This window comes from Drosophila bipectinata, chromosome XL (assembly GCF_030179905.1).
Source record: "Drosophila bipectinata strain 14024-0381.07 chromosome XL, DbipHiC1v2, whole genome shotgun sequence".
Classification (NCBI taxonomy): domain Eukaryota; kingdom Metazoa; phylum Arthropoda; class Insecta; order Diptera; family Drosophilidae; genus Drosophila; species Drosophila bipectinata.
The window spans coordinates 4,309,892-4,332,348 of record NC_091734.1 but is presented as its reverse complement, the minus strand read 5'-3'; the positions used below and the strand labels follow the sequence as shown (position 1 = coordinate 4,332,348).

Genomic DNA, 22,457 nt, shown 5'->3' with positions numbered 1-22,457 from the left:
ATCCCTTTTTACGATCGGGTGCGAAATAGCCAAGATATTCGCCAAAAACTGAGGAAAAACCGAATTCGCACTTTTCCAAGGGGAACCCCCAGGATTTTTGCCAAAAATCGAGCCAACATTTTTTTTGGAGGATTTTAGGAATCCTTGGATACAGATCGACGGCGAAAGGATCCCTGATTCCTAAATGGCATCCTTTTTTAGGATCCGGTGCGAAATAGCCAAGATATTCGCCAACAACTGAGGAAAAACCGAATTCGCACTTTTCCAAGGGAAACCCCCAGGATTTTTGCCAAAAATCGAGCAAAAAATTTTTTTGGAGGATTTTAGGAATCCTTGGATGCAGATCGACGGCGAGAGGATCCCTGATTCCTAAATGGCAAATTTCCTAAATTTATTGTTTGATTTTTTGAATATTGGGATGGAATTCGAAGGATATTAAAGTCCTGATTTATAAATGGTATTCCGTTTTGGAATTGGTTACGAATTATTTGAAATATTTGCTAAAATGTGCATCAAAAGGAGCAAAAGTGGGGAAATTGAAAAATGTTCGAAAGGAGCAAAAGTGGGGAAATTGAGAAAATCCACATTTTTGTAGGGGTACCCCTAGGAAAAATTTCGAAAAATTTCGAAAAATTTCAAAACGATATTTAAGCAATGTTTTGAATAAGGAAATTTGCTTTTGGGTTTGCTGATTACAAAATTGTACTTTATTTTGCAATCGGATAAGAATTGGCAGAGCTATGGCCATCGGAAGGGACAAAAATGAAAAAAAAAGCGTCATTTTTTTAATTTTTGGTCGAAAATCCTGCAAAGCTCCTTTTGGCGATTGAAAGAATTTAGTTTTAGTTTCGAACAAACTTTCGGTACGATTATTTATTTGCTAGAAAACAAATTAAGAATAGAATTAAAGTAGAGTTACGGCGTATGGCAGATCTAGTTTAAAGGGGGGACTATTATTTTTGGTTATGACGGATTCATGGATGATTCAATGGGATCCGGGCTTGAATTGTGGGTGTTGGTTTGTTTGTTTCGGGTTTCAGGCACAGGACACTCGATTATGGGCTAGCAATGGCACTTAGGCTTAACTTAATTTAAAACTAATTTAACACAGGGCTGTCACTCGGAGCGCTGCATGATCATTTCGATTTTGTCCCCAGCGGCGGCAATCAATGGAACTGTCAGGCAGCAATCAAAGTCCTGCGTCTTCATCTCATTAACCTGCAAGACACACAATTTTCGATTAATTACAGATCGGGAAAGGTGCAAACTATTCACCCACCTGCATGATTCGATCGAAGGGCTTCAACAGGCCGCACATATCCGCCGGACCGCCACTGCGGATCCGGTTGATGAACACCCCCCGCTCGTAAAGTCCATCGGAAACCGAAAAGCCGTAATCGTCGTACACTTTGTCCTTGTACAAGGTCACATGGAAGATTCGTGGCTTTCCATTGGGATTGCCATTGGCAGTGCCGTTGGTGTTGCCATTTCCGTTTCCGGTGGCGCTGCCATTTCCGTTCACCGACTCCTTGCTGGCCTCCGTGTTGGCCGATGGACTGCGCGGCCGTCGCTGGACTTTGGCGTAAATGGCCTGGGTCTGGGGCAAGTGATGGCTGCCATTGGCCAGGTCATGGCTGCGCAGGATCTTCAGGTCCACCAGGTCGCCGAGGTTCTGCAGCAGGCTGGTGGCATGCGACAGGGGCATGCCCTGCACGGAGTGCTCGTCGATGGCCAGCAGCTGGTCGCCCACTTGGATCTGGCTGTTTTTGTAGGCAATGCCACCTGTAAGGCATAGAATTAGTAAAGAATTCTCTGAAGAATCTATAAACTCACCTTCCACCAAGCCGCTAATGGTAATGGGCTTCGTGATGTCCTCGCTGCCGGCCAGGGTGATGCCCAGGAGTCCGCCCTTCGGCTCCAGGCGGACTGTGAAAATGATTTGATGCAAGCTGCTGCCACTGCTCTTGCTGCTGGAGCTCGCCGCCGATCCGTACACCTTGTTCTCCATGGGCGGTGGCAGGGCAGTGCAGTCCACACTGAAAAAAAACAGGGTTTAATACATTTCAGAAAAGAATAACCAATCAGCTACCCACCTGGCATAACGATTTAGCTCGTATCCTGGATACAACTGCTCCTCCTGTTCGTCCTCCTCCTCGGGCAGCTCGGTGGTCAGGCTTTGGGTATTCGGCTGCGGCACAAAGGATCTACTGTTGGACTGTGTCCCCCCCGATCCTGGCCAGCCGTTGGTGCCCTGACGCATCTGCACGGACTGCAGACTGGCGGCATCATCCAAGCTGGGTACCCGGAAATAATCCGGTTGCGGGGTACGTGACTTCAGGGACACACAGTCGGCATACTTTCCGGCTGTAACATAGGCACTGCTGTACAGATCGTGCTCCGTGGATGAGCCCAGACCCAGACCGAGGCCCAGGCCCACTCCCGGACCAGGACAATTACTGTAGATGGGACTGGAGATGGGCAGGAAGTCGGGCAGGACGACCCTCTTGATGGTCAGCGTGGTGAAGTCCGAGTTGCCGTGATTGTTCTGCCTTCCGGATGCCGTCTCCTCCTTGAGCAGGGCATCCACATTGAAATGCTGGACAGGATGCTGATCGACGGCCAGCAGGATGTCGCCCACGCGTAGCGAGCCACTGCGATGGGCGGGACTGCCCATTTTTACGTCCGAGATGACCAATCCGCCGTGACTGGAGCCACTGACACTGAGTCCCAGGCCGCATTTGCCCGCCCGGAGCAGCTTTACACTGAATACCCCGCTGGAGGGCACCACGGCGTCCGGCATATCGAACTCGATCTCCAGCTCCAGCCAGTTGGCCGGGGCAGTGTTGCCATTGGAACGGGAGGAGCCTCCGTCCAGGATTTGCCGCATGGCCGCCGCATCCAAACTATACATTTTATTGATCGCCACAATGCGGTCTCCCGCCTGGATGCAGCCACTCCGATCGGCCACGGAATCGTTAAGGATCTGGGCAATCGTTACAGCTCCTCCGCTGGAGCCAGAACCACCGCCAGATCCTGCTCCCCCAGAGCTACTTGATCCAGATCCACCTTCAGCTAGAACTATGCCAGCTCCTTGACTGCAATCGAGTAGAACGGGAAAGCTCTCCGCCCGGCACAGTCCCAGACCCATGCCCAAGATGCCGCTGCCAGCAGGTCCACCTGCGGAGCTGGGCATTAGGGTTCCTGGTGTGCCCGGTGTCTCCAGGGGCAGGGAGCTCTTGCGGGCAAAGCGCTGTCGTTGCCGGCAGGCTGTCGAGGATTTGCGAGACTCCAGAGTGCTGAAGCTATACTTGGGACTGCCCAGAGCCGTGTGTCCTGGAAAAAGAATAGTTAAATATTTAATTAAATAATTAAGAAGTATTTTTAAGATTAAGTTTTTAAGTGAATATTTTTAAGCTTTTCAATAAATCTTTCCAAACATTTCAATAAATTTTCAATTTTTGTTTCTTTTTTTTCCATTTTGTGGCAGCTGGAATTGGGTTGGAAAGTGTGGGGCATCACCTCCCCCTCCTCCCAATTGCAACTTCCCCCACCCCCTCCCCCACACAATTCTTAGTGCAATTTCTCACACCTCCCGCCCCCAAAAGAAGAATCCCCTCAAATGGAATAAATGGAAGCTTTTAAGACCTTTCCCGACGACTTATCCTCTGATCCTCCACTGCCTCCAGTCCAGAATTTATGGGCCCTTCGATCGTCACACTGTGGACTCACACACACACACACACCCCAGTTTCCACTTTGTTTGGTTTTTTTGTTCGATTTTTGGTTTTTTGGCTTTTCGATCGATTGTCAAGACATTTTCGTCTTCGGGAAGCATCATTTTTGGACGGCGAGTGTGTCGTTGCGTGTTTTTCCAACAAATGGAGGGAGGGACTTCCATAAAAAAAAGAAGCACAATTGCTTGGGAGCTACGAGGGGGGATAGAATAGTTCTAGAGGTTTTAGATTTATAGCTAATGAGGTGGAGCTTGGAGAGAACAATACTGCAAACTCCTTAAGTGCCCCTCGCTCTCCTAACTATATAAGGCCTGGAATTTTCTATTGTTTCAGCAGTTGTTTTTTTATTTTATTTGGATTTATTTTTTTTGAAATTTTTTTTTTATTTTCGTGGCTGCCTCTGTTCATTAGCCGTGACGCCCACGACAGACCTTCGGCGCGCCGCTTGGGAGCCTGGTTGTGCCTCGGCTGCCTCGGCTACTGATGTCTTGGCCTTGCCACAGATCCCAGCCAGCCGATAGCCAAAAAAAGAAAATCAAAGACGGGGGTGAGGTGAGGATGGGGTGCCACTTACCACGACGGGCCAGAGCGTGAGCGGGCATGATCTGCATTTGTGTATAGCCGCGACCAGTGCCGGTGTCCAATATGGTCATCACCTCGTCCGGACTGAAGGCGGTGTGCTCGATCATGGTGTCGTCGATGGAGAGCACCTGATCGCCAATGGATAAGGCACCGCAACTGGAACAAGTATAGATGGAATCGTTAATTAATCAAGGATATATCTTAATATCCGATCTTACCGATCAGCAATACTGGCTGGCAAAATGCTGGCTATGAACACCCCTGCTGCCCCAGAAGTCTCCTCCTGGATCTTCTCCTGGCTGGATGGTGTACTGGAACCGGAGGCAGAACTGCCGGAAACTGTCGCCGTTGTTGGTGGCACTGCTGGCGTATAATTGCACAGTACCAGGCCCAGTTTATCGTTCATCGGTCGCTCGATCTCGATGAGAAGCGGTCCCATTGAGAACTCTACACTCTGGACCACCGAGACATCGTATTCGATGGTCAGATTGGTATAACCGGAGACATGGCCGCCGCACTTGATGATCTGTTGTGCCTCCGCCAAGGTTTTGCCAATCAGTGAGACCTGAAAGTATGATGGAATTCTGGAGAAATCCCCAGGCACCGGAATCGGAAGTGTCACTCACATTATCGACTCGCAACAATCGATCGCCGGGCTTCAACCGACCGGTCTTGTAGACAGGGCCATGGGGCCGGACATGGGTGACGATCAGCGGGTAGTCGGCTCCGCCCCTCAATGTCAGCCCCAGGCAGCCACTTTCCCGCTCCACAGTGATCTGGGCCAGCTTTGAGGTCACACACAGGCTGTTCTGGGAAACTGCTGTATTGGAAATAGATGCTTTTCTTTTAGGTTTCCCTCCAGATCTTCAAAATACTTACTGTATTCCGGAAGTGAGTATTCGATCTCAACAATGGCGGGACCTGTATCTGGTCCACCGGCACAGAGCATGTTCATCACTTTTTGGTTACTTAGGCCGATTGTGGAGATGCCATCTATTTGGTGGAGACGATCCCCAGGAGCTAGGAAATCCGCAGCATGACCCACGGGGTTCAGGGCACCCACCACCGGGGGGTAGGATAGATCATTGCGTTCTAAGGTTAAAGAAAATATATAATAATTAGGAAAAATAAGGGGATATTGGTTAGAAAACTTTTATTGCCTACTTAAGAGAGTCTTTCTTGCAAGAACTCTTTGGTTTTAAAAAGTACTTTAGGCCTCTACTTAGATCTAGAAATCTAAATAATATATTATAAAACTTAATCATTAAAACCCACTCTCCAAATCAATTAAAAAACTATGTTGTCTTTCTATAAACTCCCTGTTTCTCTGCCACCTTTCATAATTAATTAAAGTTTATTCTGAAAAAGACAACTGAAAAGTCTGGAAATGTAAGTTCTTCATATGGATTTCCCAAAGGCGTCTGTCAGCAAGTCGTCAGCAACTCAAAAAGCAAACATGAAAAAAAATTATAGAAAAATCGGCGCAGAAAACAACACGATATAGTATGAGGCGCGTAAATAAAGAAATCGGCTAAAAAGCAACAAGACTAAAAACAAAAACAAAAAATCATCAGAAATAATAATAAAACGTCGGACAGTAGTTTTGGGCCAGCCGCAATGAGAACAAAACTTGGCAAAATGCCCAAAAAAAAATAAAAGAAAAAAAAACTAGCCGCCAAGAAAATCGGGGGAAAATCGGAGGAAAAACTCATTCGGAAAACGGCGAGACGCTTTATGACAACACACATTTCAGTCTAGAGGCAAAGGGGTTGGGTTGCTAGTTGGCTGATTAAAGATGGTCTTGGAATTGGTATTACAAGCCGATTGCGTCACAGACAGAGTCCGTAAGTAATCCCCCAAGAATGTCTAGAGAGGCTAGTCTAGTCTGGAGTTAGTCCCCCTTCCAACCAATAAACACAATGACCCATGTCCAAAATATATAATCGTATGAGATTAGTCAAGAGTGCAAAATCCAAAGGTTTGGACTTTATATTCTGATTCAGACAGTAGATGTTTTTAAACAGCTAAGGGTATGTGATTAGTTTTCTTAAAAAAATATATTAAATACAGGGTATATTAAATATAATTTAAGCATTATAAGTAATGGGTGATCATCGTTAGAAATTTTTTTCTTGAGGTTCTGGGATCTGTTCATTTCATTTTTAACTTTATTTTACTTTTATATTTTTAATAATTTATATCCTTATATTTTTTTTTAAATTATTAAAATAATAACCTCTGGTGTGGTAACGGTGTGCCTTGCATTTCGTATATTCTCATTATTATGTCTGGCGTCGGCCTCCGCCCCCATCCCCGGATTTGGCAGTACCAGCACTCCCCCTGGCGCTGTCCCCTGTCCCCTGCACCCCTCTGGGGGGTGGACCTCCCTATATACCCCGTCACTCTATGGATTCAAACGATGATTTATTTTGGCAGCGACAACAGCGGCAAACGCAAAACTCAGACAGAGATAGAGACGAAGACACAGACAGAGATACAGATACAGATACAAAATAAAAATACAAATACATCTAGAAGATACAGCTACGGAAACGCGTTCCGCATTCAAATCGAATGATTCGAGGGCGGCCCACTTTGTCTGGCGATCGACTGAATATATAGTTAGGCATAAGACATTAAAGCAAAGCTATAGCTATAGCTATAGGTCTATACCCCCCCTCTATATAATTTTTTGAATAAAACCACCCTGTAACCGAAATGGCTGTCATGCCCCAACCCTAGAAGATACAGAGGGCAGCCCATCATGGACCCGACCCCATCGACAATCCAATAAATCAATGCTGAGCTCTAGAAATTAGTACAACCGCCAGATATACATACATATATGGTAGATCAGAGTCTATATCCAAACTATAGAACTATAGAAGAGAACTACCATTAATTAATATTAATCTATAAAGTCTAAAAAGAGCAACCTTAACCCTGATTTCAACCCCTTTAGTTCTGTAATATTATCATTATTATTATTATTATAATTGGCAACCCGCATAAATGGCTCAATCAATTGATTTGATTGATGGATTGATGCGCTGATCCGGTGAGGGTTTATCCCAATTTGTATTCAACATAATTACGAAGCAATCAGAGCTGATTTTCAGTGACAGCTGTCAGGGAAATCCCTCCCCAAAAAAAAGAAACTAGAGCTCATGAATGATGTTTCCCTGTCGTGGATATCGATTTACAAACCCCTTTTTTTTGTAATTCTCCACTTGAAATGCATTAGAGGGGCTTTTCTTCTAAATATAAATATTTAAAAGACTTACCTGCAAAAGTAATGGCCAAATGTAGGGCATTCCGTGGCAGTGTGATGGTGGCATAGGTGGTACCCCTTTCCGGGGCCAGTCCCGAGTCCTCCGACTGGGCCGGACTCATGGCACGGTCAACTGTAAGAAATAGCAAAGAAAACTTATAAACATCAAAGATCAAAGGTGGCACAATCTTAAGAAGCATTTCTTTATCCATAAAATAGAGTCGGAGATGAGAGATTGGGGATCAAAGAAGTCATTCATTGCACATTCGATTCTGAGAAATACCGATTCCAATATAAATCGCGACCTTCAGCGTCGCCAAAAAAGCTTCAATTAAAATTCCACACAAAACGAATGAATCTCAAAACTCAGGGAATTATAAAAAAAAATCAAGAAAACCACAAAAACACGACAGCCCAACAAAGATATATATATGTGAACTCAATTAATCTTAAACATATGGCAATCAAACACACGAAAAGAACTGAATCGAAACATAAAACAGAATCCACTTTGGAAAATTGGGAAATCCAAATTGAATTGTTTGATTTTTTGGTTAAAGAAGTCTTTAGAAAATGGCAAAAAAATCTAGAAATTCGTAATGCCAATCTAATAACTTAATCAACTTGAGCTTGATGGTATAAGTTTTGCTGTCCAGACATTTGAAATTTAAGAAGCAAAAAATAGCTCAAAAAAGATTATTATTTAGTTTTGGGATAAGGAAACTGTCGGAGATTACATTGAGAGCTTAAGAACTTTTTTCTAATAAAATAAAAATATGAAAAATATGTAGAGGTAGGCTTTAGTAGTTTATTTATATTGAACAGATTTTATTTTGGTATTTTTTATGTTAGAAATAAACTAGAGGCTATCTTATAACAAACTTTGAAGCTGTAAGCCCCTTTTTTTCAACAAAAATCTAAACTATTTGGTTTCTAAAAAATACTACGGTGTCTTCTAAAGAGATTACTTTTTTTTGAATTAATTGTCGGTTTAAATATAAATATCTTAATATTTTATTATATAAATTATACAAACTAAACAAATACCTTCAGAAAACCACCTTTCAAAAGCTCTTAAATGTCTACCTTTTATATGCAGTTACCAGATTGTTTATTTCCCCAGTCCCCAAACCAAATAAATAAACTCTTAGTGGTTCCATTACAAAGCCAATTAAGTAAATAAACAAAAAATTAAACAAATCAATCAAAGCTTTGAATTAGTTTTGTTTAAAATAAAAATAAACCAAACAATAAACAACAAAAAACGAGGTACGAGGCATTTTTTTTTTAACCAAAAGTGGCAACAAATGTGAGATCACTGTTGCCATTACAATGTATGCTGAGGTGGCTTTCTGGCACCTCCCCAGACCCCCCTTTTTTTAGGTCTTTTATGTGGCAACACTTTTTGGTTTTTAGGAGACCATGCGGCGTATACGCGATCTGCTACAATTACGCCGTGTTGTGTGCGTAACGAGTGAATTTTCCCTCAAAAAACACATCTAACACACACACGGATACACTCGAAAAAAACAGGCACTCACACATGAATAGAAAACACACGTGGCCGGCAGCGTTTGACGCAAGCGGACGCGACTTTTATTTTCGAACGCTTCAATGGCGCATAAAGTTTTTCTTAATGCGCCCGCCCGACTATGAAAAGCACCAACAATAATTAGGCAAAAAGCACAACAACAACACCAAAAAGCCCCAACAACAAAAACTAAAAAACTAACACAAAAAAATCAAAACGTAACGTTTCGCTTCATTTGTCCAACAAACAAACACACACGCAGAAATATATATAAAAAAAAAGAAAAAGAACTCATTCTCTATAATTTATTTTCATTTAATTTGTTTTCTTTGGTTTCGGCCAAGTTTCTTCGTCTTTGGACTCGGAGAAGGTGTGCCAATTTGGTTCAGTTGCACCTTTGAAGGCACTGAGAGAAATAGGGGTAAAAGTAGAGTGTAATAAATTTGGGAATATGATGGGGAGGCTATTATTAATATTAATATTAAAAAATAATATTAATAGAATTAATAATTAAAAAATAACGATTACTATCGTATATTTATTTAAAATGAAATATTACTTAATATTTTCCCAATTAAGTCTGCGTTTATAATTCTCTAAAAAACACTTCTATTATTAAAATTATTATACTAGCCGTACATTATGCGGCAGCTCTCTTTAGAGTATTGGCAAGGACTGTAAATGAACTATGAAGTATTATAGAAATAGTGTTAAAGATTCCCCATTAGCACCCCAATTAAGTTCAAAAGCCTTTACTAATTTATGTTTATTTTTTTCTGTGTAAATCTCACCTTAAACCCCCACCTCCTGATGCACCTCCTTCTCCTTTATTTTCACTTTGATTTGCATTCGCTTTGAAGTTTTCACATTTCTCACCGTGTATACTTTTTTATTCCTATACCTTTATTTTTTTTTTTTGGATGCGCTTTTCATTTGCTATTTTTACTTGTGCGCTTTTCCTTTTTTTTGTTGATTCCACTGGCAAAGCAACAGCACTATTAGTTTTTCCGTTCTGTTGTTTTTTTTTAAATATATTTTTTCTTCCCTGGCTAGTGTTTTTTGTTGTTTTCTTCTCTTGACATAATTCATTGGAGCAGTTGGGGCCGGCGAACGGAAATTATATGTACGCCCGGTTTCATAAATAAATGTAATCAGAATTAAGCGAAAAAAAAGTGAGGAAAACACACACGAGCAGCGAACACGAGATGTTCTGGAAGTGCCACCCCCCCCTTAAGTTCTTAAAAAAAAAATAAAATATTGAACAAAAAACTAGTCGAGCCGAGTGCTAAATGAAATCGAAAAGAGCCCATAAAGTAGCCAAATAATGTGATGGAGTGCGTATGGATTTATGAAATACTATATATACACCAGATATATGTAGATGGTAAGCATAGATATGGTGGGAACATATGGGTTATATGTTTCTATGTTAAATCGGAACTGATTTACGTATCTTTTTTAAAAGATCATGTGATACAACAAGGTTTTGGGATTTTTTCAAAAACATGTTTGAATAAAATTAAGATTGTAAATATTTTAAAAACCTTTTTTTATTTTAATATTTTCAAAAAAAAAATACTAAACTTTGAAGTTTAAAACCTTCAAACGATGTCTATGCCCTCTAATACCTAAACTTCCCTTTGAAAATCCAACTAAAAATAATCCCCGATAATTAAATCATAAAAATTATTACTCCATTTCCGTTTTTTTCCTGGAAAATCCCGGCGACAGTGCCAAAACATTAGCCCCAAAATGAACTTATGGCTGCCATTAAATGCGATCTCTGCCAATTCCCGGCTAATTCACTTTGCCATTTGGCAGTTCCATTCTGGAAGAAGATGAAATGGATTTGGATTTGGAGAGATCTGGACGATCTGGAGGGGAATACTGGGTGGGTACTCCATGGCTTTAATTTTTTTTGGTGGGGCAGTTAAAACTATTTTTGTCGCCGTACTCGGCATATACAATTTTTATGGACACTCGCCGCGAAAATTTATCGGCGACAGTTGGCAATTCCTTCTCTAGCGGAAATTGTGCTCATCCGGAGCGGATCCGGGTGGATAAGTGGGGATGTGGTGGGGACCAAAGATAGCAAGAAAATATATATACTTCCTGATCTCAAATCCTGGCAATTAGACAATATATTCACATCACTGAATTGTAAAATTTAATTTAAAAAGCCCACCCCAGACGATGCAGATACTCCATCTGCCTTGTGTCTTCCTTTCTTCTGACTTTGCAGCTAAATTCCGATCTATTCTGAATGAAAGACGTATAAAGACAGCTTCTTGTCTTATTTTGTTGCCTTCACTGGGGGTCTTCAACGTCAGTCTTTTTTACTTTTTGCCACAAGACGATGAAGTTGTTTTCTTCTGGAATGGAATGGAATGATGTGGTTCATTTGCCTCTGAATCTGCCAGTCTATAAACGATTTGCCACATTAACTTGAGAAATAGAGATTATTTAAAGGAATTAATGGGAAATAATAAGAGATTATGATAATGTAATGTAGTAAGAGGTATATTATGTTTTTTCTTTAGGTTTTAATGAGCAGAGATTATAATATTTAGGTTTATAGAGGATCTATATATCATAGAACCTTAAAATTCTTATACTTCTCTCTCTTGTATCTCTAGTTCTAAATTTTAGATCTTCTTCCTGCCATCACTCTCAATCAATCTATGTAGTATCCATCAGATACATCTATTGATTGACTTGTTCTCTTAGATATCCCCTTGACAGGTGCTGTTTGATATATTTGCCGCGGATATGGGCCAAGAAGTCGTCTAATTGATTGATTGATTGACCGATTGACTGCCTGACTGGCTGATTGAGTGTGTGAACGTTGGAGAAAAAAGCTAAAAGCTGACTCTGCAATGGATATTGATTGATTGGCAGGCCAATCTATTGGCAACTTGAAGCTATTGTTATTGTTTGCATTTAGCGGCGCTTTTTTTCAGTTTATTTTGTTTTTTTTTTTTTATTTATTTATTTAAGTTGTTGTTCTTAGTTTTTTTTTTAAAGCACAAAGGGAAAATGTAATGGAAAATTGAAAAAGTGCGTAGTTGTTGGACGTCGCCCTGGTGGACTTTTCATGTCAAAAACAATGAAAGAGCCTTGCTAGACATCAACCCATAAACCTCGAGACTTTGCACTTGAAATAATAAATTTCAAAAAAAATATTTATTTAAAATTATAGACCTTTTATAAAGTCTTTAATTCTCAAACTAATAAACTCTTATTAATATTTTTTAAAGCTTCTTGAAACCATTATTTAATGGACTTGCAATTTTGGGTGTGAAACTATGAGTATGTCTGGAATTTTTCTATTTAGTACAAGGCTCTATGCCCTGCCGCCTTCCTCTTCCTGCCACTCCCCTTTACTCCACCCCCTCCTGCTGTTCTTGGACAGTAGTCCCAGGCGAAGACAACAAGAAAAACCAATTATTGCAAATGAGCTCGAGTGTGGTTCCGCAAAAATGTCAACATCTGATAAAGCCGCAACAAAAGCGAAAACCCGAGGACAGCACTCTGTTGCAGCAAGAAAGGGGCGTGGCAGTGACAGTGGCAGGGGTCCGAGGCAGGGGCATACACAGGGGTCTTGGAAGGCAGACCCTGCAAGCCAAAGTGCAACAGCCGCAACGAAAGCAACTTAAATGAACCAAACTCGACGCGAAAAAAAGGGCGACCCTTGTCTGCAACAAAAAAAAAAAAAGGCAAAACAGAGACAAAAGGGGGAGGGGCTGGGAGCTGGGTGGAGAACACACACACATAGGCCATTGAGATCCTCGAGTATTTAGCAAAATGTTGACATTTATTTGATGAGTGAGACACAGACAAAAAAATTTAAAACTAGTAACAAAAAAAATAGAAAAAATAAATATTTCTTTCAAACAAAGTTCGAACTTGGATCCTTTTTTTATAGCTTAGAAACTCATATCAAATTTTAAGTCTTGAGCTTAGAACATGTTTAAAATATTCTAATTTTTTTTTAAATATATTTTTTGAAATTTTTTTTTTTAAAATACGAATATTTTCAGCCTTAAAATGCAGTACTTGAATGCAGTTTCACGGCTCCTCACATATCGCACATCGTTACAAATGTTGCTGTCACTGTCTACCCGGCTATGGCCATCTCTTTCGCATTGCAAAACACCCTTTTTTTGCTAAAATATTTTTCAAGGCGCAGATGATAGCTCAAGTGGAGTAGAGTGGAGTTTTGTATGAAAGAAGGGGGAGTCGCCGTCGAGTCGCGGAACTTTGCATCAAAATTGATTTACGACCATTTCAGTATTTTTTATGCCTTTTTTTCCAAAAAAGGGGGGAAGAAGATACAGTATATGCAGACAATAGGATATATGCACTGGGAAAAATATTAAAATTAAGTTAGTAAACAAATTTAAGATGTTATTCTTGATAAAATAGTTTTAAAATATAAAAATAATATGCCATATCCCTAAGAAATGAGTTCAAAATCTTTACTGAATTTTTTAAAATATTTTTCTCTCATTTTTATAAAGTCATAATTTTCACTTGCCCCAAAATACGTATTTGATGATTTCAGCAGCACTTCTCGCATTTCGATCGTTCCATATGCGACACTTTTGTTGCAACCCCATTCTCCTCCTACTCCTCCTCCTCCTCTCACCCAGTTACCCAATATCCCCTTAGCGTATCTCTAAAGGCCCCGAGATTTATGCCCCCAAATGGTAATTACCCGTAACCGATCCCCGGCCGCACTGAGAACTCACGCCTCGAGGATAGATCGATAAGAATACTACTATATACCTACTTTCTGTTCTAGATTTTCAAAAGGTTCTTCTCTGTTTTTTTTTTTTTTGTAATATTTGGGTCTAAAATATTTATATCTTTATTGGAATTTTACCGTTTCAAACCGATAAGTTGAAGGTCTCATGCCTCAGAGACTGTCAAGTGGGGCAAACTCATACCAAAGTAGAGCTCGAAAATTTGTTTCGGGGATGTTTGAACAACTCATTCCGCTTGAAAATTCAATTATAAAGTGAAGAAAAATATGTGAGAGTGTGGATGCTGGCGATTAGGAAGCGAAATGAAGTGTTATTCCGTCCCATATAACGAGGCTCTGACAGATCATCGAATTTCAAAACTGAATGCCAGCTTAATTAAAAAATGAGAATATTAAAAGTGAATTTCCCATGAAATAATAGAGTAGTAGCATCATTAAATTTGTGAAAATAACTTAATTAAATGATTATAAAAAGATGATCTTATCATAATAACCTACAGATAGCTATAAAGTTTAAAAAGTGATGGTAATAATCGAATAATTTTCAGTGTGACTTTGGGTTTTTTTTATTGGAGTATTTAAGGGTGGTAGCCAGAAAGCAAATAATTATTACAACTCCTCAGTTAATGAGACAAAAAAGATATACCTCGAAAGAGACAGCTCAACAGCTAGTGAAAGAGTAGGGTAGAGGTTGTCAACTCACGGCACAGACTGACTTTACAAATTAATCCAAAAATTCGAAACGGTAGACGCGACAAAAACTCCAACAAATTACATTAAAATTGTGGGCCTATGTCTCTGTCTGTTTGTTGTTGTTGTTTTTGGATTTTGTTGCTATTTTTAAAAGCAACTCTGCAACACAGCATCGCTGAGAAATTGTGACATTTTCCTTCCTCATTCCCTTCTCACCTTCAGTTTTCCCCTTTGGCAAGTATTTCTGGATGGCAGTGGTGGAAAGTGAAAGGAAAATGAATTTTCTTTTAGTATAAATATTATTTAAAATTTACATAATTAAATAAAAAATTTTAAATAATAATTTTGTTCATGAATGTAAAAGTATCTTAAAGTATCTTAAAGTATCTTGAAGATCTCCCACATATCTTAGTATCTTCTATCACTGTTTTAGACTCTATTTCTGTCTCTCTCTCTTGATGTGCCTCTGTCTCTGTTTATGTTTGCCACTGAGTGACGTCGTTGTGGCAGATTTCGCACAGCAATAGGAAAAGTAAACAACGCAAATAAATAAATAAAACAACACAAACTGCAACACCGCCAAGTGGCAGCAAAATGTTTGCAACATGCCACCGTTACAGACACTAAATGAACAAATATATATATATGTATATATAGAAGCAATTTGTATACAACCAACAACAAAAGCAACAACACCCAGGGTGGCCACACAAAGAACAGTGACCATAAAAATTATTTTGAAATTGGTTCTGCCGAAGCACAAAGGAAATTGTCAAAAAAAAAAAAACCAAAAAGAAAGCAAAGAAAGCCACCCAACTTCAAAAGGCAAAAATGCCTTGAAATAATTAAAAAATATATATGTATATAGTATTCCTTAAATTTCTGAAGACTTCAGGAAATGGCATGGAAAATATATACCCAAAAAAAAGTCAGAGAGACTATATAAAATGACTTACAAGTTTTCCCTTTGGTTTTGGTTTTGAAAACTTGCACATTTTCTTCGAAAATTGAAAAGTTATTTGCCAAAAACTTGAAAGTGACTTTTTTTTAGAATATTCTACAGTCTATTCCAATTTAATGACTTTTTTAAAAGAATAAGTATTTTAAATGAAAAAAAACATACTTAGTTTCTCTAAAAAATCAAGAGTTGGGATAGAGGTTTTAAAAAAAATAGAACTAAACTTTGAAATTAAATTTGAACATTTTTAAGTTGCTATATTTTTACAAGGCATAGTAAAAGTATGGTTTATAATAGAAATGATTAGAAAACTTAGATTCTAAACACTGTTTTTAACACACAACCTTTAAAAGTTTCAGGTTTCCGAAAATATATTGTTTTTGAAAGTCACCTTTTTCTAAAAAACCTTCATACATTTTATTAAAATATTTATAGAATGAAAAAAAGCACTTTAATACATTCTACTTCCTTTCTATAGTCCATTAAATATGATATATTTTCTATAGAATTTTTTAGATAATCTTTACTTATTTTTATAATTTATTTTACAAATCACTTATTGACTGAAAAGTGCGATCTAGTTGTGCCCCGAGTTCAACGGAAGTGCAGTGAACTTTTTTTTTCAAGGCATTGTGGCAACTTTATTTGCGTTATCACTTGGCAGCAGCTGCCATTGCCCCACGGCCCCATCCCCCCTGCCACCGCCCACTATTACCGATTGTTGTACCGATCTATTGTGCCTGTGTGGCCCACTGTGCCCTTTTTGGGGAGTGGGGTGGGGTGGTGAGGTGGTGTTGCACATACAACAAATGTCATTTGCCTGCCGCGTTCTTTTGTTTGGATGCCTCTTCCTCTTGGTTGCATTTGTCGCTTCCGTTTGATTTGGCAGCTTTATGACACGAGGCCCCAAAGGATTTTCACGCCCAAACAAATAAGTGAGTGGAGTGGAGTGGAGTGGTGGGGAGTACTCTCTCCCCTCCACCTCCTCACTCAAAAACAACAACTCTCATTGACAATAACAATCAGCAGTCTCTGCCCACTCATTTCTCTTTAATTGCGTCAAATTGTTGAGTTCTCTTTGGTATTGCTTTCCCATTTCACCGCCTCAACGCCGTCCCTTTCTAATGCTTTGTTTACACTCGATGGCCGCAATGTGGCGAAAAATAAACACACACACAAACACACAGGCATGCTGGCACACACACGGCGAGAAAACTCTTGAGCACATGGCAGGAAAAGTGAGGAAAATGTAGGGAAAAGTGAGACAGGAAAAATCTTCGATTGCCCAAAAAGGGAAAGGGAGTGGAAGGGGAAGTGCAGCTGCTGGGCGGTGGGAGTGTGGGGGGGTGGTGTTAAAATGCCGCGACAATGGCATCTTAGCTATTTCTCAGCATCTTCTATCTTATAGATACACTCAGAAAAGTACAATTTTTTTGGAGGAAAAAGGATATGCTACCTTTTCTACTACTTCTACCATTTCTACTACTACTACTACCTTTCTACTACTACTATCTTTTCTACTACTACTACCTTTTTTACTACTACTTCCTTTTCTACTACTACTACCTTATCTACTACTACTGCTAATAGAACTACTCCTACTACTACCCCTTTTTTGCTTCTTAAAGCCTAAAATATTAAAAAAATGTATTTTTATAGCAATTAAAAAATTTAGAAAAATACTCTAGCCTAGTATATATCTTAAATTACTATAATCCAATAATACCCACTTTTTTGGACAGTGTATAATGCAACAAATTTAAATGCTTATCCATTTTAGCCATATAGCCATATAGACAGACGTCTTGTCGTCTGCGCTGCTGCATTCAGTTAACCCCTTCCGCCCCCAACTTTGTTCCGCCCTATTCCCAAATCCCCCAGACCCCCTCTCCTCCCTTTCCATCAGTCACTGGAAGAATTCTCTGGAGTGCAGTGGAAGAAAGAGAGCGAGAATTATGGAAATCCCTGGATGAGAAAACCTATTCATGGTTTTTATTGTTGCAGCATGGCGCATGCATCCCCAGGGAAGTTTGCGGCAAGAGGAGGGGTAGGGAGTAGGCAAATGAGGGGAGGCATGCCCCAAGAGAGCGAAATAAAAACATCAACAAACATGAAGTGTCGCCAACGATACAGGAATTAAAATTAACAACAAAATTACACAGAAAATTATTTTACAAAAATATTAAAAGGAAATACTTTTTTTTACAGTGCATTAAAAATCAACAGTTATCTTAAATGCCTTTTAAATGAATTGTTCTTTTCCAGATACTTGACTTTACGATCCATAAACCAAAAATAAAATTGAAATCGAAAAAAATGCAAATAATAAAGTTTTACATAACAATTGCTTTAAAATCAGTTGTTAACTCGAAACACTTGAATTTATTGGCCATAAAAAGTAAGAAAAAAAAAAAAATACAAAGAAATACTTTAAAAAAAGAGACACAAATAGATAGTGCAACCGACGACCCATTTTCCATTTTCCACTTCCTCTCAAACATTATGGTTCGATGTTCAATCAATCAATCATGTTTCTCCAATGTAGGCCCATAAAAAATAAATGCATTCTCATAAAATCCAAAAAAGAATAGTAGGAATACCCATCTTCTATTCTCACTTTCGATTTCTTTCCTGATATAATATTATGATAATCAAAATTCCATAAATTTAATCGCCTAATAAGTCCCACATATTGCCCACATTTCCATGTCATCTTTAGTATTCCAAACGTGATCTTTCCTTGATTTTCTGCAATTTTCATAATTTTCTTATGAAAGTCTATGATATTGACAAGAAATTTGACCTGATTTGCGGGTTTATTATGGTTTTTGATTATATAGAACAAAGGGGTTTTGAATTTTTGGTTTAAGGTTATTTTGGGTATAGTTATAGATTCATTAGTATTCAAAAGTATATTATGAGTCTATTCTAGGGGAATATGGAACCCTATGCTAGAAGTTTTAATAAAAGCTTTAAAAAAAAGTCTTTTAAAAATAAATATATCCATAGTAATTAGGGATAAAGGGTTGACAAAGTCTTTTTTAGTTCAGTATTTTTTTTTCAAAATTTTATACTGCAATACAAAAATACAACTTCAAGGTTATACTTATGAAAAAATTATTACAATATACCTATATTCCTAAACCTTAAACTTTTCTTCAGTCAAATCTTAAAGAAACCAGTCAAATCTTTTCATTCTTTTAAAAAATCGTAGTTTTTTTTTTCAAAACTAGTTTCAATTTCTTTTAGAAAATAAAGCAAAATCCTTTGAATTTCGACCACATTCCCATCGCCTGTCATCGAACACAGCTGTATGTGTTGATCTATTATTTCGTTCCGACATTTTTCGAGTAGTTTTTACTCGATTTTTTACGATTTCGAATGTTTTGTCGTTGATTTTATGGGCCTTTAATGTGCGCCAGTGACAAGCCATAAATGAATGTGTATAGAAAGGGGGGATTTGGGGCCACAGCCATCGTTGAATGGCAAGAGATATGCAGTTTTTTGATTTCAGTGCATTGTGACATTGAACACCTTTCCCGGTTCTCAGGCCTCTGTTTGCTTTGGTGGAGAGTGGGGAGTACTATTCAATAGAGCACTTCGTAGAGTCAAATCAATCGGTTTATTTGTTGACTTAGTTGCTGTCATTTTTCTGTGTAAACAAGTGACATCTGGTCATCCCCGTCCCCGGGCGCCCCTTTTTATTTTTTATCTCATGAATTTGTGGATGAGTGGACGCCTCTGTTTGCATTCGGATATCGGTATCTAGTCAGTCCAGTTGTATTGTAGATGCATCTACAGGCTGGGTAAAGTATCTAGCAGATATATTGGATTTATTTTCTAGGAATACCCATCTTGACCGCTATTGTATGGGGCCTCCATCATCAATGGAGGAACTGTGTGCTGCCCCCTCTAGCTATAGGATACTCTTTGGCTTTATCTATAAGATACAATCTGTGGCATTCCGCGCAAGAAAATTAAGCAATGACGAGGCAGGGGAGAGGGGAATGTCGGCAGCAGCGGCGGCGCATCAGAAATATTTAATTAAATGCTTAATTACGCTTGCCATGCCATAAATTCATCAAATGCAATTTAAGACCGCGCACACGAACAGATGCAGATACTTTTGTATCTTTTACGGTTTTTTTTTCATTCATTGAGAGTTCAACTAGAGATGCAGTTGCAATTGGGACTCGTTTTTTATAACTGACATAAATCCCAGACCTGTCCTGGTGGTAGTTTTTTTTCAGATCTGTATTCCATACCAGAACCAAACTAGGAAGCATAGAACCTTCTTTGGATTCTGCCAAGATCTTAACTCTTGATAGGTCAAAGTTCAATCTAGACTCTAGATTCTAACAGTTTTCTTAGGAAATCTTAACTTTTTCAAGTCTTCTCCTTTGAGATTGCGCAATCCATTCAATTACGATTCAATTTATGGCAAATGCATCTCATCAATCGCTTATCTGATCAGCTCCAATTAGCCATATAGGCCCATATAGCCCCACATAGCAGTACTCCCCCCATGATGATCTGATTTGGCAATCCACACAATCGGTTCGATTCTTGGGGTAATCCATCAAATTGCTTACTGATCCCCAACTGAAGAAATCAAGGGTCAGGTCACCTCCTCCATGGGGGGGCCTGGCCATAAGAAGGGGGGGTTCGGCTGGGCTGGCGTTGAAATTGACAAATTGCAGGGAATTCGAGCAGTTGGAAAATGAAAACGAAACGCGAGCAATTACTTTTAATTGAAAATGTCAAACATTGTCTTGTATGGAATACCCTAGACACTGTAACAAAAACAAAATACTAAAATCTAACAACAAATTAACAAAAATAATTACTTAATTTCCTTTTTGAAATGTATATCTTTAGAGGAAAGTACTTTCAAATAAATAGTTTTTGTTTTTAATGACTATATTTGCTATATATTTAAGTTAATAGGAAAAAAAATAAAATATGCACTGAGAGAATTGTTCTTTGAATAATGAAATGAAAAACATACTTAAAAATTTCTATACTTTTCGAGTAATTTTTTGAGTATTTTTAAGAAGTGTATGCTTATAAATTGGATTATAAGCTATAGAGCTCTATGTTTTTGAAGTATTTTTTAGAGAAATATTTAAAAAATGATTTTAAACTTATAATTTTTACCTTTTTCTTTCATAGCCCCCATTTTCTTTCAGTGCCTACCTTAAGATACTTAGATACTTCGATACTTGAATAGAAACATAACGCATACCGCCGGATATTTTGTATACAAATCTATATCTAAAACCGAGCACTTGAGGGCCGTACGCAAGCACCTTGAGCGGAAATGCGATAACCCTGAACGGGTGGCAGGGGGGAGGTGTGAGACGGCGGAAAAGCGGAAAATAGGAACAAAATGGGAGCGCACATGTTGGGGCGCCACAGATGATTTTCCTCAAATTTTGTTGAGGGGCCGGAAAAGCTTATTTTTCTTACCGGATAACATGGGCGCCAAGGCGATACCATTGCTGTCTGTTTGTTGCTGTTGAGGATTATGATGATTGCCGAAGGATCCATGAGAGTCCTGTTGTTGATCCTGTTTGAGGGCAGCCGATTTTCCTGGCACACAGCCACCAATAGGTTTCTTGGATTTCCACAATTTCATTTTGTCAAGTGTCTTTCAAAAAAAAAAAATGGATGTCCCAAAGGGATTGCGGATCACACACTCATGGCAAATTGTTGCTATGCCTTGGCTGACATTTTCACAGAAATACAAAAAAAATAGCAAAAAAAATTGGCCAACAAAAATAAAAGAAAAGTGCACAGTTCGAAATCGAAGTGGTATTTTCAATCTCAATATATATCTCAGAGATTCCAATGCGAATTCACCGATGCGATGCGATGGGACGGACCCCACTATATATGAACTCTGAACGAAGCGCGCACGTCCGCGGTGCACGGCCCGAAATTGCAAAATGAGCGCCGGGCGGACGTGGTGGCCCGATCTTGTTGCCTTTGCTGGCTTCTGGGCGCTCGCTCTCTCTCGCTCTTATTTTGTTTATTTGTGCTCTCGCAATGGCACACGCACTCCCACCCTCCCCACCGTTGGCAGCCGACAACCACCAAGGCGCATACTCGACTCTCCAAGAATTTGTGGGCGCCGTACAGTGGGCTCTATAAGAGAAGAGATCTATGTCCTCTTTAGGATCTTTAGTAAATGATTAAAGAAAATTAATATATATTCAATATTATATATATTCTAAAATATTCTTTTTAAAATTTAAAAAACTATAAATTAGACCATTTTAACTAATCTATTTTAATTGATAAAATTTGAACGTATTTTTAAGCAGTTTAAACCCCAACTAGCTCCACTGTAAACCGCTCTCCTTATGCTGACTCACACACTCACTCACTGGAGGAGCATCATACGCATAAGTGGAGCACTTTTTGGGGAGTTTTCGGGAAGCCGCAAAGAGAGCAAGCAGAGCGGCTTGCATGAGAGCCACCCATTGGTATGGGAGCACTCAAATCAGTGGCACTCCACTCCACTCAAGCGCATCATTATGAGCCGCTGATGAGCCACAGGCATGACAATCATATCAGCTGGTGCAGTAACGCAACCCGGATTTGGATACGGCCTAGGACTATGGGAATGGGATTGGCCCCTGACCCCAAAATGGCCGAATAGCCAAAATGTGCTCGACTGGTGTCGCGAAAATTGCTAATTAGTCACGAAAAGCGCGGTGGCGGCTGCTCAAAATGGTCAACAAAAAAATAAAAAAAATGCAGAAAAAAAAAACAGGACAAACAAAAAACGTAAAGAACCAAATTGGCAACACGCAAGCCAACAAGGAGGAACATCTGCTAATGAGCAGGCAGCAGCTGTTAACAAAATAAGTTACAAGCCAAAATAATAGTATTTAATATAATTATCATATTTATGATTT

At 39.3% G+C, this 22,457-nt stretch overlaps 1 protein-coding gene across 2 annotated transcripts; it reads right to left on the bottom strand.

The window, feature by feature from the left end:
* Nucleotides 1-840: 840 nt before the first annotated feature.
* Nucleotides 841-21,490, bottom strand: Grip (Glutamate receptor interacting protein). Of its 2 annotated transcripts, none has more exons than XM_017233514.3 (10): nt 21,004-21,490; nt 7,601-7,720; nt 5,196-5,408; nt 4,943-5,136; nt 4,535-4,881; nt 4,309-4,472; nt 2,094-3,333; nt 1,834-2,036; nt 1,280-1,782; nt 841-1,218 (listed from the first exon to the last, which is right to left on the bottom strand). In XM_017233514.3, exons 1-10 carry the CDS (start codon nt 21,170-21,172, stop codon nt 1,117-1,119), a joined length of 3,255 nt encoding a protein of 1,084 aa, XP_017089003.3. In that variant the 5' UTR covers nt 21,173-21,490; the 3' UTR covers nt 841-1,116. The 2 variants fall into 2 exon arrangements, with proteins under 2 accessions (XP_017089003.3, XP_017089004.3); XM_017233515.3 differs by having other exon boundaries at nt 4,943-5,133.
* Between the last annotated feature and the right edge of the window lie 967 nt (nt 21,491-22,457).

Bases quoted from the DNA above. Each gene is read 5' to 3' on its own strand.
- Grip (XM_017233514.3), bottom strand. From the start codon at position 21,172: ATGAAATTGTGGAAATCCAAGAAACCTATTGGTGGCTGTGTGCCAGGA. The intron at 4,882-4,942 runs GTGAGTGACACT...TCATACTTTCAG, and splicing joins GATTGTTGCGAGTCGATAAT to GTCTCACTGATTGGCAAAAC. The intron at 2,037-2,093 runs GTGGGTAGCTGA...GTTTTTTTTCAG, and splicing joins GAGCTAAATCGTTATGCCAG to TGTGGACTGCACTGCCCTGC.